Source organism: Ascidia mentula, chromosome 5 (genome assembly GCF_947561715.1).
Source record: "Ascidia mentula chromosome 5, kaAscMent1.1, whole genome shotgun sequence".
Taxonomy (NCBI): Eukaryota; Metazoa; Chordata; class Ascidiacea; order Phlebobranchia; family Ascidiidae; genus Ascidia; species Ascidia mentula.
This window is the reverse complement of record NC_138570.1, coordinates 20,874,073-20,889,419: the sequence shown is the minus strand read 5'-3', so window position 1 is coordinate 20,889,419 and position 15,347 is coordinate 20,874,073. Positions and strand designations below refer to the sequence as shown.

The 15,347-nt window shown below is 39.1% G+C and overlaps 1 protein-coding gene, 1 long non-coding RNA gene and 1 pseudogene across 2 annotated transcripts; 2 read left to right on the top strand and 1 right to left on the bottom strand.

Moving 5' to 3' along the window:
* Positions 1 to 2,409: 2,409 nt before the first annotated feature.
* Positions 2,410 to 4,214, bottom strand: LOC145903199 (cathepsin 8-like). Its single transcript, XM_082991266.1, has 6 exons — positions 4,154 to 4,214; positions 3,906 to 4,048; positions 3,553 to 3,749; positions 3,292 to 3,466; positions 2,742 to 2,910; positions 2,410 to 2,642 (listed from the first exon to the last, which is right to left on the bottom strand). The coding sequence occupies exons 1-6, from the start codon at positions 4,212 to 4,214 to the stop codon at positions 2,410 to 2,412; spliced, it is 978 nt and encodes a 325-aa protein (XP_082847392.1).
* A 3,635-nt stretch (positions 4,215 to 7,849) lies between these two features.
* On the top strand, positions 7,850 to 8,811 carry LOC145903868 (uncharacterized). The gene is made up of 3 exons (XR_014402699.1): positions 7,850 to 7,956; positions 8,070 to 8,253; positions 8,693 to 8,811. It is a non-coding gene; the product is annotated as an uncharacterized LOC145903868 (long non-coding RNA).
* A 442-nt stretch (positions 8,812 to 9,253) lies between these two features.
* On the top strand, positions 9,254 to 14,856 carry LOC145903198 (ankyrin and armadillo repeat-containing protein-like; annotated as a pseudogene).
* The last annotated feature ends 491 nt before the right edge of the window (positions 14,857 to 15,347 follow it).

Here is a 15,347-nt window from a genome sequence, read left to right as displayed (position 1 = left end):
CTTCACGGTTGACATTCCTTCGTAGAAATTGTCGAAAGACCAAACCGCTGAGGCATGAACAATTATCTTTCTTCAATTTTAACTAAAGACAAAAAGCATGATAATTACAAGGCCACAAACGGTTCGCATTGGAATTTACGTTTCAAAGTTGCCCGAATGCAGCAAAAAAATTTCGAGGCGCGAGACAAAATGCAGATTCTTACGTCATTTTGTCTGACTCGCGCCACGAAAATGTGCACCCTGGGGTTGTGCAAGCCTGGGGCAGAATGTTGAAATTTGAAGTTTTTTTAACACAAACCTTGTGACTTGTCACACGCTTAAATCAATAATCCACAACCCCAGGGTGCCCCCGGTTCCGATCAGTTAAGCATTTATTACTGCGATGTAAATATTAAACATGACCTTTTGTTGTGTTGATATTTGTTTTGTGTACATTTGATCAAACTGAGTTTACCCAATTATTTAATTACGTCATGATGAATTGCATGCTTCAATCGTTACTATTTTTTATAATTTGTTTCCCATTTCTGCGATACATAAATCTAATATAACTTGAGTAACATTTAATTGTGAAATCCTATTTGTTCAGTACATTTGACATAAAGTCGCACGTGAGTTCTTATGTTCTTCCCTAGCATGACTTTAATTGAAAACCTGATGCAGAGTGTAACGTCCGTTGAACGCGCCCCGGTTCTTGGCGCGGAACGTCACACGAGGCGGAATTCCCGCAGTTTTAATGGGCCTCAAACTCGCTCACTCAGTTGATGTTATGTTTGTTATCGAATGTGCAGTACGCACTCGTACGCAAGATGGAATGTATTCGAAGTATAGACGGTACAGACGTCGGGAGGAGACGAAAGACACGTATAGGACACGTGGACCCTTAGAACACGGTTTCTACACAGAAGGCAATGTGTCAAGCAAATACACTTCACGTAGATAATTACAGCATAACGCTCACCAACTATTTGGGAACCGGGAAACTCTGGACCACAAAGGCGGTCCAAGCAGTTACTGTATCACACCTAAACGAAACAGGCAACATAAACTACAATGCGCCACTATGACGTAACACACACAATGCTTACCGATAACTTTGGGCGACAGAAGATTGAATACCACACGCTTCACGTGTGTACAAATGCAAGAGAGACACTGTGAGTACAAAGACAGCGTCAACACCGTGCGTAAACTTAATCACATTAACAAGGGCAGCTATACTGTTCACTATACTGTGACTTCTAAGTCATCGCAGTTAAATTAGCCAAAATTACAATTTACACATCTCGGTTACTTGATTCTTGAGTAGTTTCACACATATGTACAAATAGACTCACCAGAAAATGTCCGCTCGCAACACAAAAACCTTTTGCAAGAATGAAAATGACGTAGCACTGTGCTGCACAGTTGTCGGACACAAAAAGGACAAAACCACGTTGCGTTGTCACTTAAAACTTGGTCTCTTATTATTGCGTCACAGACCGTATGATATTGCAACACACATTAGTGCAAAGAAAAATGCGCATTCATAGAAATCGGCAATTACTGGCAAACAAGATGTAACACAGAGAATTACACTAAATACATCTTTATTACTTCATTAAAACTACATTGATACAAAGTTAGTCAAAGAATTAGACACACGCATTAACAAATACACTATCGGTATGTAAGCATACAGAGTTAACACATAAAGCGGAGACTATTAGGTTAAGTAGTAAAGGCTGAGACTGATAAAAGCACGCTTTATATACTAGAGAGGGGCGTGACGGTGTAGGGGTTCTGAAAAAAGTATTGTTCACAGCAAGCATTTAACAGAAGACATTCAGTTACTGGAAAACCGGGTTAAACTTTACACAGGAAAACTGGCGCCATGGAGACGACCAACAAACAATCACCAGAAAATTACATGACAACAATATTACGTGTAAACAATATGCCAAGGGAAGCTAGATCTATTATTTCTTTTTTTGTGTAACCAAGGTTTTTGTTATTTTGGTTGCTAGGTTACGTAGTTACGTAACAGGCATTTCACAAAGTGTGGTCGGACTAATCGGACACAACTATTTTACTATTTTAGTCAAAATAACTATTTTATATAAGAGTCCGCTACGTTTTTAGTCTTCTTAATTCATTGACATTATTTAACTGTGGTCTGGCTTTCCTCTGGTGAGTAGCAACGCACGCCAACAGGATAAATTGCTTGTCCAGAAACAAAACAATTGTTGTCTCGGTCTTTGGCAATTTTCTTGAAACCAGAATCATTTTCACCAACTCCCCAACTGAGCAAATATTGTCAATTTGAGTAATTTTAAATTATTTGTAAGAAGTTTAAAGACTATAGCAACAAGGATATATCTTATTCAAGGTATAATTGTGCACGATCTAAACGATAAACACTTCGCTGACTTAAGCCTTTGTGGAAGTTTGGTTTTGTACCACATTGATGGTTTTATAACATGTTGTCTTCATGGCGTTTACACAAAATATGATGGTATACCTGTTCTTGATAATCCAGTACTTGTCTTCACCACGTGGTTTGCTCTGATCTTTTCCATACCCAACGACCAACACTGTGTGACGTAATGCGTTTTCGTTCGATGGATTGAAACCTTTTTCCCAATCAGGATCATAAAATATATCTGAAAGTTCATTATACTGCCACATAATATTTAATTTTTATTCATAAAAGGGCAAATTTATTTACGGTTAAGTTGTAAGAAGTTGTTTTCAAAATTTACCTTCATAGTTTGTGTGAGCGAGGAATTTGGATTTATTTGAAGCAATCAAACTGACAGCAACCGGCCCAACTTTCGCCACCACATTTTCAAGCTCTTTTTCACATCCTTTTATTTTCTTGAATCCTTTGATTCCGATACGTCTGCAGGGTCCATCTCTGCATCGTGTTCTCTGTCCAATGTAACAGCACTAATTGTCGTTCACATATTTTCGCCAAATCATGATGTATTATGTTAAGTTGTCGAATATAAATGCTGAAGATCTTGTCGTAAATTTAAATTATTATTGTTCTATCTAAAAAGCGTTGCGCGAGCGGAAATGTTTGCTGATTTTGATGTTTGGTTTCTCGAAACTAGCTAGTACCCGGAGGATCCAATTAAACTCTCATTTGCAGAAACCAGTAGTTTAGTGGTGGTTACGTTATAACTCTGGCAATCTACAAGGTACTTTAGTAATGGACGTCTATGGGAAGTATGATATGAGGTAAAAAGCACACTAAAGATCCAATTATTGTTTAATATTAAAAATGGATTTTCGTTAAACAAACCGAACCTCGCCAATAAACGGATATTCATGTTCAAAGACGAGTCCAATCCTTCGAATGTAATTAAACGCCCATTCCAGATCTTCTGTTCCTCCACCCTTTTCGTCACAATCAACTAATTGTTGTTCAGAAAGTTTGACCAATTCTCCGTTGTTTATCTTGTGATGAGATTCAACGGCATACCTGCATATTTAAATCACGGTAGTTATACCAGTTATAGGCATTTGTTACGAACACTTACTGCACTGAATATCCAGCAAGCGGGCAACTCAGTTCCTTGGTCTTGCACGGGTGTTACACAACCCTTGACCCTCCAGTCAATACTTTCAGGGTTGGGTCCCTCAATGCCAACATCTGGGTCAGTTTCTTGAGGTTCTTCACCCAGGTTTGATGCTCCGAATAACAAGGGTTGTCTGTAACATTCTGCCACATTCCAATCGTCCATCCATGGGAGTTCATCGTTTTTCTGTGTTGAAATGTATTTAAACAAACGTTTACTCAAAACTTAGTTGGAAATCATTAGGTTAACAGGCTTCGCAACCCAGGTATTGCAGTATAGCTGTATCAGCCACCATTGTATGAAACATTACTGCGTTGATTTGGACATGTGTTGTTTTTTTACCCGATCGCTGAACTGTGTTAGAGAAATCCTGTATGTGAACTTTCCAGTCTTGAAATCTTCATTGTGTTCTTTCACTTCAGCTAAACTTCTTTCCCAAATAATGTTTCTTTCACGAAGTTCGTCCTCGTTTAAATATTGTTTATCTGCAAACCATCGAAATAACTGCAACATAACTATAAATGTTAATTGGGTGTAAATTAAGAATGAAATTTATCAAACAATTTGATGGAAACCAAGAATAAACTTACTGTATTTTGCGATCCACTCATTCCATACTTGATCTACGTCATCATCAAGATCGCCAAACATTGTTCAGGCTCAGCACGTTGAAATAAAAAAGTTATGACTACTTAAAAATGCCAGTATGTATTAACATGATAACGGTATATGATAAGTTATCACCATTTCAACGCCAGGATATACTATGGGTTACATCATTTTGCTGCGTATAAGTTTCTGTATATACGCTGCAGTCACATTCCAACAGTATACAATACGTGGTGACTACACTTGATAAGGAAATCAATGTTTTTGATTAGCTAATTAACTTTAATTGTTGTAATAAATAACTAAGTACTTGCTGGAATAATTTAATCAACTACTGCTGTGAGTAACATATAAGATTTAACATACAAATTCTTGTTCAAATACAACAGATTTGTACGCATACACAACCGTACATAAAACTATGAGTCTCCACCATGGCTACTTGCTTGACGTCACACATGATTTACCAACTTCTCGCTTTCAACTCATTTTAACGCTGCGCGATTAAAACAATTGATTGCAAAGCGAAACCGACTGCTGTTACGTCATGAGAAATGACTGTGGCTGATTAGATAGGTGTCGCTGGAGAGCACATCGAATGAAAACTTCGGTTAAAGCACCCGAGTCATACAAACAATAAAAGCGATCGGGATTCGTCCCCAGGATGTCGTGGGTTCGAATCCCGGTGTGGAAACAAATAAGTAAATGAACATATTGCAGTGCGACGCATTTGGAGATATTCACAGTACGTGTGACGCACTGACTATTGTGAAAGGCTGGGTTTCAAGTTACCCGACGCTTTTGGAAATTGAAATGAATGCACCAGGGCGTCCCGACGAACAGTTTGAGAACCATTGAATTACATCCTTGAATTCCAACGTTGGTAAGTTGATTGATCGCAAATATAATCATAAAATGTGATGTTTATATGTAACCTCCACATACAACTCAAATAGACTCTGTGTGGCTTGTTGGTCGACCAGACCGTCGTCAGTCATCAAATACACTGATGAGACCCAATAGGTCGAAACCGTGTGCACAACTGTCTGCAGATAACTGGTTATCTTAAAAGTTAACTCCACAAATGTAGCGCAAAAGAACCTGCGATCACTCGTTTGACGTTTTCTTTCCAAGTTTTCACGCTTTATTATATCACGTATTCATTTACGCCACGTTTTTTCACCTCTTATTCTTAAACCTTCCACCTACTTAGTTAAATGTTTTTATGTTAATTTATATTTTAATTCACGTAATTGTCTCGAACGCACCAGTCACCGCACGTTGATTTTATATCGCAGCGCTAACTCCCTCTCTCTCACGTGACACGATTGGGCCAATGACGAGTGATATAAAAGATAGAAACGGGACTAACGCGAGACTCTAAAGGAGGACTGCCAGGCTGCTTTGTAGATCGTTATTCGCCTGCTTGTATTTTAAAGTTTTATGAACAATATTTAATCTGTTTGGAAAACCGTTGTGCTGGAACAGGCTTGTGGTGAGTCGGTAATGCAGCGTCCTGAGGACCTTGGAAAGCGTTTGGTTTAAGAAGCGTAACACAAATACGGAAAATCAACATTTTCTACAAAACGTTTCCGCATAACGTTTTCTCAGTTCAATATGAAAGTAGACCCCTGCCCAACTCACAATGAGCCAGAGTTTCAGGTTTTCTTAACCGATTGCTCGCGAACTCAGCAAAAACAATCCTAGTAACAAATACTAACCCTTACAAACCTTCAGTGAATCAGCAAAATACTACACCCTTAAACAACTGAATGCTGGTTGCGAGGAGACTGGGTGTGTTTAGTTTCATTGGATCGTAACCGTTACATTTTGCATAGTAGTTGAGGCGCAACTTGAAACGTACAGTCTATGTTTCGCGTTAAGGGAAGGTTCCGCAATCTTAGGACACAAAATTCTTTTTTATTTCTGTTTGGAAAATGTATTGATATTGAAAAAAAAAACAGATGAAATTATGGCCTTACAAAAATCCCTAAATTTTTATGGCGTCAGAAAACGGCCCCTGAAGCACAACCTTTTCTGATCATCAAAAATACACTGACGTCATTATTTTAAAAAATTGGGAAATCCCCTATCTGTCCAGTGCCAAGTCACGTTTTTAGGAAAAAATGGAAACTCAGAACAACAAATGAATGATGACTTTTCAGCTAAGCGTCGCAGAGAGTTCACCAGCGGAGTTTAATTCTAATGCTGTGAAAGCTTTTGTGTATTACCAGACCTGCGAAAGTTTGTTTTCACGTTAATTTTAAATTTATATCAAGATTTATCATCATGTTTTTGTGTGGTCTGTTTTAGAATTAGTTGTTAGATAGGTAAGCCCCCAGATTGGTTGTTTCTGACAAATTCTTGCAGGCAGTTTTTGCATTTGGCAGTATTTCATATTTGACCACTTTTTCGATCACTTTACTTATATTTTTATTTGACTCTGTAATTATTACGAACAACTCTGTAACTTCTGCTTGTTTCCATGGTTGTCTGTAATGCATTAACATACGAAAAAACGTTGTGATTGTCTGCACAATTAACGATCGCCAAAAACAAAATCCGCGCAAAAAAACAAACTTTCCAATCCGGGATCCATCCATGAATTAATTGCTGTGGTTTTTTTTTTTTATATTTTATCTCTCAACCCCGTTGTAAAAGGTTATAAATTTTAATACAAAACTGATGGTGCATTTTTTGTCAACAAAATTTTGTAGGAATTTCTTGAATACATGGGACAAAACTTTCTATTCATCCACTTTAGGTGGTTATACTTGGTACAGTGACAAGTACCTCAATATCATTCCATGCAAATGGACAACTGTATACAGGTTTGTTGAAGCTTATGTGCAAAAATCTTCTGCATTTCTTTTTTTAGCTTTTTAATGCATTTTTATTTAGTTAATTTTAGTTGTTGGCAATAGCTAACACAAAAAATGTGGACATATTTGTTAAAGATAGAAGTATAAATTATTAGTTGTTGTAAACCTGTTTGCTTTGTTCAGTTGATGATGTGGATCCCATGATGAGCCTGAACTCATGGCTCCGATCACAACCAGGACTCACTGGAACAAAAGTTATGTGTTATGAGGGAGTGGATGTGGATGTTGCATGGTTGCCATGGAGAAAACTCCTGGAAAGATAGAAGCTGTAAACTCGGTGAATGTTAAAAGTTAAACTCTATGTTTTGGTTTGTTGTTTAATCATAACTGATATGCAGATGCTTTCTATTCATTAACTAATTTTACTGTGTTTGACATAAAAATGCATATTAAAAAAAATTTATGTATTGACAAATGTATTAAGTGCCTCAGCCTGCTTGCTTCAGTGGACGGGTGCAGAGTAACAACTGTGGAAGGACTTGGGTCACGAAGAGATGGCTACAATACAATACAAACTCGTGTAGCTGAGTTTGATGGTTCACAGTGTGGTTATTGCACTCCTGGCTTCGTCATGAATATGTACAGGTTCGCTTATAAATTAGAATACACAGAGAATTTGTGGTGGGTTATTCAGAGTATGTTTTTCTGGCCTTTCAAACACAACTGTGCTTATTATATTAAATCATTGCTGTATGCATGTTTATATGTAGTTGCCAATAAAACCATAAAGTAACCCTCTCGTCTTTTTAGCCTTTTATCAGAAGATCCAACTCCAACCGAGCAAAGATAGTTTTGAAGGAGACATTTGTCGTTGTACAGGATATCGTCCCATACTTGATGCAATGAAATCTTTTGCAACAGATGCTGACCCAAAACTGCTGGAAAAATGTTCAGACATTGAGGTACAACATGCAATAAAGTGTACAAACTTTCTGATTTCTTTTCTGTGACCAACAAATACTTTAATTAAACAACATTGTATCTCTAGAAATTTTTAACAGTTTTTGTTTCTTAGGATCTTGAAAAAGAGTTCTGTCATTTAAAATGCAACAAACGAAAGTTAGTGCAACAAAAAGCAACCAGGCTTGAATTATTTAATGGTGGAACTTCATGGATCCGACCAACTTCGTTTAATGATTTAGTTGCAGTTCTCAAATCCCAACCGACTGCTCAAATAGTTTATAAAAACACTGCTTCTGGTAAGTCTGACACGACAAATTTCTGTTATTTTGTTTGTGATCTCATGATGATCCATGGGAAAATACTTGAACCTGCGGTATGTGTTAAAATGAAGTCAAAAACAAAAAAATAAAAAAAAATATATACAATAAGTTTGGGGTCAAAACAAAGCTGTGATAATGATTAAAGTAATTGTGGTTATAATTTAACTTGCATTTACAATGTCAAGTTGACCCAAACTTTGATTTGTTTGTGGTAAGAATTTCTCACCCTATAACCTGAGTGTTCAGGCAAATGTTTGTTTAAACAAAAAACATCAACAAGTTTGTGTTGTAACATGTTGCTAGTCATCACCCAATGAAATCATATAGTTGACATAATTCACTAAACCTAACATTTGACATGATCACAGTTCCTGGTCATCAGCATGTTAGTCCTAACACGTAATTAGCATTTCAGGGCTTAAACACGAGTTGACATGGGTTGGAGTCCTGTGGATGTAAACTTGACCGCAACTGCTGCTACTAATGAAGCGGTTGTAGCTTGGGATTTAAACACTTTTTGCTTGCTATATTGTCTGAATGTTGGTCACATGGTCACGAAAGTGTTACAACTCTCATGGAAATGTTTTGCTGAGTGGATCACAGGTTGGTGGATTTGAGATGATCGTGTGATAACGAGTTTCCATACTGGGATCTGTCCCGGGCATAAGACGTGCAAATAAGACATATATGTTTAGGCAAAATAATGGCAAATCGGGGTTTGGGTTATCAAAATAAGGTTTTAAAAATGCACTAAACCAGCTTAAATTTTAAATCTATAATGAAGTGCAGTATTCTGACTTCAAACAGAATCGGTCCAAATACAAAACAAGCACAAAATGTGTTTCTTCCTTACAAGCAGTAAAGAGCCATAATAATCCATGAGAACTGCAGACACTTGCACACAATATTTCATCCTATAAGGTCTCATTAGTGCAGTTTGGTGTGACTGTGGCACTGGGCTACCTTGTAGACTACCATGCACACTTACACCACAGACACCACAAAGTTAAAATCTGTGTCCCTGACAGTATCCAAGCTGCCCCAGTGCCACAGTCACCAGCTGCACTGATAAGACTTTATAAAATGAAACAGTGCGTGCATGTATCCGCAGATCTAACACACATCCATAATTACTGTACTAACCAGTACATATCAACCTAGTTTATTTTTACATTCAACTTGCCGCACATTTATCATATATTGCTAGAGTTGCGTCATCAATTCTAATTGGTCTCAAAAGAAACAGTGACATTATTATATAAACAGGTGTGTGATTCCTAGCGACGTTGTTACAATCTGAGTGGAGCGCATTCCACGTACGATATTTGGGTTAGGTCTGACTCATCCCTGTGTATATGCACTTATTTAAACTAACCCGGTATCCAACCACTGCTAATTTCGTCATCAATGAAACAAATACGTCACGAAAATGGGAATTTAATGAAAAACAGCTGCTGATTTTTTGCCACACCGGGGTTCGAACCCTGACTCTCCTTGCCATGAATCCCGATCAGGCTTTTTCTGCTTAATATAACGTCGAGCGCCTTCACCAATGTTGTTGAAACAGGGACAACGCTACACCACTGCTCGTTGCTGCCTCAAGTGGAGCGCTCGATTGCCTCAAATTTCTCATCAAGTCTGGCGCCACCGTGCGATCGCGTGACGTCAACAATGACGGTCCCGTGTCCCGTGCAAAGAGCAGCCCTCAGTTACCACACTGACGTCATCAAATATTTGATTAGTTTGGAGGGGAGGAAGGATGGTGTTGACGAGGAAAGTTTAAACGTGTGGCCATCTTTGGTTGGTGAGTGACGTCATTGTTGCGTAATAGCACCAGGATTACGTACTGAAATTACGCTGAAGATGCTTTTTGCGTATTTGCGTATGTATTTGTGAATTTATTAGCAGGGTGGATGACTCTTTAAGGAACTTTGGTTCCATCGGTTGTATGTTGTAATTTTGAGAAAATTTTGTTTATTTCCGAAATAAGTCGGAAACTCTGTGTGTGGAAAATGTGACAATTAATTTATTTATTATTCCCTAACATTATCGCAACCTCACAAAAAACAAATTCTCTATTTAAGAAATGCTGGAATGCCGATTCGTTTCCCGCCAAGACGCTTTGCTTCGTTGCCTCGAGGTTCTGCTTCATCGCACACCGACTTACTGGCGCCCTCTGTTGGCGGCTGATGCAGTTCCTCCTCTTGTTAATTTGCTCCGGAGCGCAAGAAGAAGACCCAAGTCAGGAACCATGTCCCTTGATTCTGGTTCGTTTTTAACTGTGGTCAATGTGGGCACATGTTTTTCGTCGGATAAATTAAATTTAAAGCTATCCCGGCGACTGTGCGTGGTGTTCGCCCGGATGTTTCGTCACTGGCCCCCAAAGCTGCACGGATGAGACCTAATGGTCGAAACACCCACTAAACCTGACTGGCACTCACTAAAAGACGTGTGTTGTTTGCCGCTAAATGTCGCTGCAACGTTTTTATTCCCGCAATAAGCTTCGTTAAATCTTTACGCGGATGCACTGAGTGTGTGTTTGTGGTTGGCGTCCAAGTTGTAACTCCAGAAATCCCAAACCATCGAACTTTGTGGTCGAGGACTCAGTGAACATTTGTGTTGAAGGTTTAGGGAAGGATTTGGAAGACGAGACGACTTCTCCCTTAAGATCACTCGCTTGTTCTGTTATTTGCCTCATGTCGGAACAGGATGACGTCAGAGTTGAGATTGCGAACGCTGGCGCGATTCCAAGTAGGTGTTAAGTCACGTGGTTAATATTTCACTTTTGTCAGGATAGAAATCGTAGTTGAATACCTGTTCAGTATTTTTCTGAAAATCACTTAAAAACGTAAGAGAAATTGTGTGTCTGACTCGGAAACCCTCATGATTTTATCGGTGCTATTTTATGTATCACGTTTTCTGTTCATGTCTGCAGTAACTTTGCGTAAAAATTATGTAATTTGTGCAATGTCTGCTTATCGTACAGCATTTGATTAAGTTAAGTGTAAAATATATTGAATATGCCGTCGATTGGTCAGACTTGTTTCTTTTCAATCGGGGACTATTTTTCGCAGCTCTTATTTCTCTGTTAAAACCCATGGCATCCCACGATCTTGATCCGGAGCACCAGGATCTGGAATCTACGGATGAGAGATGCGAGATTTAATCGCGTTCTTCCGTCGTTCTCTCGGATCTCGCTCACGTGGATGACAACGCGTCACGCATCGTCGCACATGGTGGTATCCGGCCGTTAGTTGAACTCCTCCAAGTTGACGTGAGTCAGAAATAACAGGAGGGGAATTCTGGATTAAATTTATTGCAGTTGGTTTAAAACCGATGCCTCACGTCCGTCGTATACTTCCCATGGGATTTGAGGTAATTGTAACTTTCCAGCTTGTATTGTTCCAGGTTGTGAATGTGCTTGTCAACGTCATCAACACCCTGGCTTCACTCTGTCGGGGAGACACGAGTGGTGCGGGCGACATCCAGCGGAGAATTATGGAGTGTGGAGCTTCCGGGTTCCTGGTTGATTTTCTCACGGTGAAGGACGATTCGCTTCAGACGGCGACTGCTGACGCGATTGCCGCTGTTTGCGATGACAACCAGGTATAACGGGTGTGGGAATGAAGCTTGTTGTGAATTGTGATCATAAATATTAATCCACACTTGCGGGATTTTGAACCTGTTGAAGAACTGAATATTTTCAGTCAAGAAGTGAAGTCGTTGTTTATATTGCTTGCAGTAATCATTTTGTTTGGCCGGTGTTGTTTTTACAAAAGATTTATGGAAATATTAAATTGGTCTTTTTTGTTGTTTTCTAAATGTCAGAAAGTTGAAAAGTTAACCGAAGATTTCACGCAGAACGAGTTTGTTCAAATCGGAGTCTTAGCGCCGCTGGTGGCGATATTGCGAGGTCATTGCATTCCCGCTCAGATGAAAGCTGCGCTTGCTGTTGGATGCATTACTAGAGGGAACCAGGGAGCCCAACACGAGGCGTCGTTAGAAGAAGCTCCGACCGCTCTGTGTCGTCTGTTTCAAGTAAGTAGAGAATGAAGTTACAAAAATCAAGTTTGTCAAGTTTAAAGAATTTTTTTATTGAAACCTTGTGACTTTTAGTGGAACTCTTTTACGGCATTTTTTGATTTTTCCTTTCCATTTTGAAAAAAAATATTAATCAACCCAATGTAAAGATTTCCATCAACTGTCATTTTCGTAACAGATTTGGTCGGATGAGGTGAAGGAACACGGCGCATGCGCACTGTGGTCGTTGGCCGGTCACCACCCTGAGCAGCAGAGAGCAATTGCTCGCAGAATCGGGACGAGTCAAATAATTGACATGTTACTCAGCAAATCCGACACGCTTCAGTTGATCGGTAAAAAGTTGCTTTATTTCTGATATTTGAAATAAAACAAACGAATAATATTAAAAATCAAAAAAGTGTATGACGGTAAAACAAAATGACTTCAGGAAACACAAGATCCCAATCAGTGGAAGTTGTCGCTCAACAAATTCTTCGCGGAGTATTTTAGCAAAACGATTTTATGATGTCAATGGCTGGAATGTATTGACTCGTTTGTAGGTGGCCAGGCGGTTGCAGCATGGAGCTGGAAAAGTTCATCGAGTCAGGCGCGTTTGTCACGTGACAACACTATCCCTCCGCTCATCCGGTTGCTCAGGTTGGAGAAAACCAGTCGGAAAGTCGTCATGGGAACACTGGACGCTATCAACCAGATGTGCATTGGTGCGTGACAATTTTTCCTACCTCTGTAACGTGCATTTCTGAAGGCAATTTTTTGTGTTTGTAAAATCAGTGAATTTTCTAAAGTTTGTTTTCGATAAATTTGTTTATTATTATTTCACTTAAACAACAAGAACCCCACATAAACAACAAGAACTCTCAACTCACAATTGCCGAAGAGGGCGCCATTGAGCTGCTGGTCAACAGAGTGTGGAAAACGTCACGTGACGAGAAGATGCAGGTGACGCGATGCCAGAAATTACGTCATAGAGTCGCGATTAAACAAAAGATGTTTGTTCTAAAGGTCGATCTTCTCCATTGTTTATCGTGTCTTGTTAGCGGTTGTCAGGAGAACGAAGACAAACTGAACGAATTGGACGGATTCGGATTCGAAATTATTCTGCAAGTCTGCAACTCGCCCAGTATGGTGGGTTTGTTGTAAAACCTTTGTGATGTAATAAAGAATGCTCAATATATAGTACCGGGTGGGTAATCCCCACCTCTACTACTTGTTTCCCACAACTCCTGTTGAATCTGCGAAGCTTGCTTTAAGCCAGGGTATTTACTTTCTATTGAAATTTACGTACAAATAATTGGCGATAAAGTTAATTGCGTGTGCATAGTTTATGTGTGAACGAATTGGAAGTAATTTTTACTAACAATTGTTTTGTTCTTTCTAAGGCGGTGAAATTACAAGCAGTATCCGCTCTAACCATGTTCGCATTCAACCGAATCCAACAACAACAACGGATTTCACGCTTGGGTGGTTTGAGCCTCATAACGTTTGAGGATTTATTTCGGTGCAAGGATCCGATTTTTAAAACTACCGCAGCTTTTCAGGTAAAGTTGGAAAGAAATATCTTGTATCTAAGAAAGCTTTGTGAGATGAATTAAAACCTCATGCAATAATCTAAACCTTGTGGTTTATGTGGGACGAAAGCGTGGAGGAAGTGGTTTTAAGTTATAGCAGTTGTGTATTTAACAGCTGGTTGTTCTCGCTCGCATCATAACAAACACTTCCCTTGTCGAATCTTCCGCTAGAGGCGTCATTACGCTCGTCAACTTCCTCGATGACGTCAACGATGACGTAGTGGCAATGGCAGGTACGTGTTGAAATATATATTCGACTTTTTGGGTGATTTGTAGTTTCACATGAAAGAAAGATGACGTAATGATGACGTATTACAGCGGATTATCTTGCGTCACTCGCCCACACGAGGGCGGGCGTTCCTGAAGCCATCGTCACTTGCGGCGCTGTGGAGAAACTTCTTGGTAAAGTGAAGTCGGAGAATCAGTTGATTCGACAAACTGCTGCCCAGGCATTAGGTTGGCTGTCTATATATGATTTCTATGGAGTTGTCGGGTGACAAAATAACGTGAGATTGTTTAGGAAAACATGCACTTGGTTTCCCTATTACCTTATGTATTATATTGACATTTATCTATTTCCACGTGGTTTAAACTTTATGTTGACATTTTTAGGATATTTATCTTTCAACCGAACGGCGAGCAGAGAGTTGATGACGTCATGTAGAGCGACTGAAGGCCTTTACGTCACTCTTACGGATAATTTGGGTGAAGATGGAAAAGTGTCTGATGAGTTTGTAGCCGAGTTTAAACGACAGGCGACCATCGGTTTGCCGATTGTTAAAGAAAAGAGGAGTAAGTTCGTTACAATTTGTGTTAACGTACATTTCTACTGATCTTAGACTCAAGCTTTCATGCAGCAAAAGTTCTGGGGTTTGTTTCAATCATAAAAATATCAAGCTTTCTTTATTCAGGGCCGTCAAGACCTCAAACAGCGCAAACGAGGGGAAACAACTTATATGTTAACGGGTAGGAAATGCCTCGTAGTGTACGTTAAAATACAGGAACACTGAAATGTGGATTTTTTCAGAGCTGTTCACCGGACGATGAGAGCACGTTCGATTTCCCCGGCCAACAGAAAAGTTTCTGCAAACAAATAAAACTTTTCTGTTCCTTTGTTTTACTTATTTTAGAACAACATTTTCCTGTTTTTCTTTTCTTGTCAGGTTATAAACATTGTATGCAGTTGCGCGACAAGTTCGTGTAGTTTGTAAATATTTCACTGTGAAAATTTGCATGCTTCCTGTATTATGTGAAAGATACGATGCTGTTTTTTTATGTTCTTACATTTTCTTTTGAAGTGACACGTTTTGTGAGATTTATAAAACTGTGAACATCCCAGATTCTTCCACTGATGTAATATTTTTTTACTCATAATTGCATCGTGTGTACTTAGTAAAGAATGTTTGACAAAGTTAGACATATGCATATTTAACTTAAGGTTTTGTAGAAATCGAGTAGCTT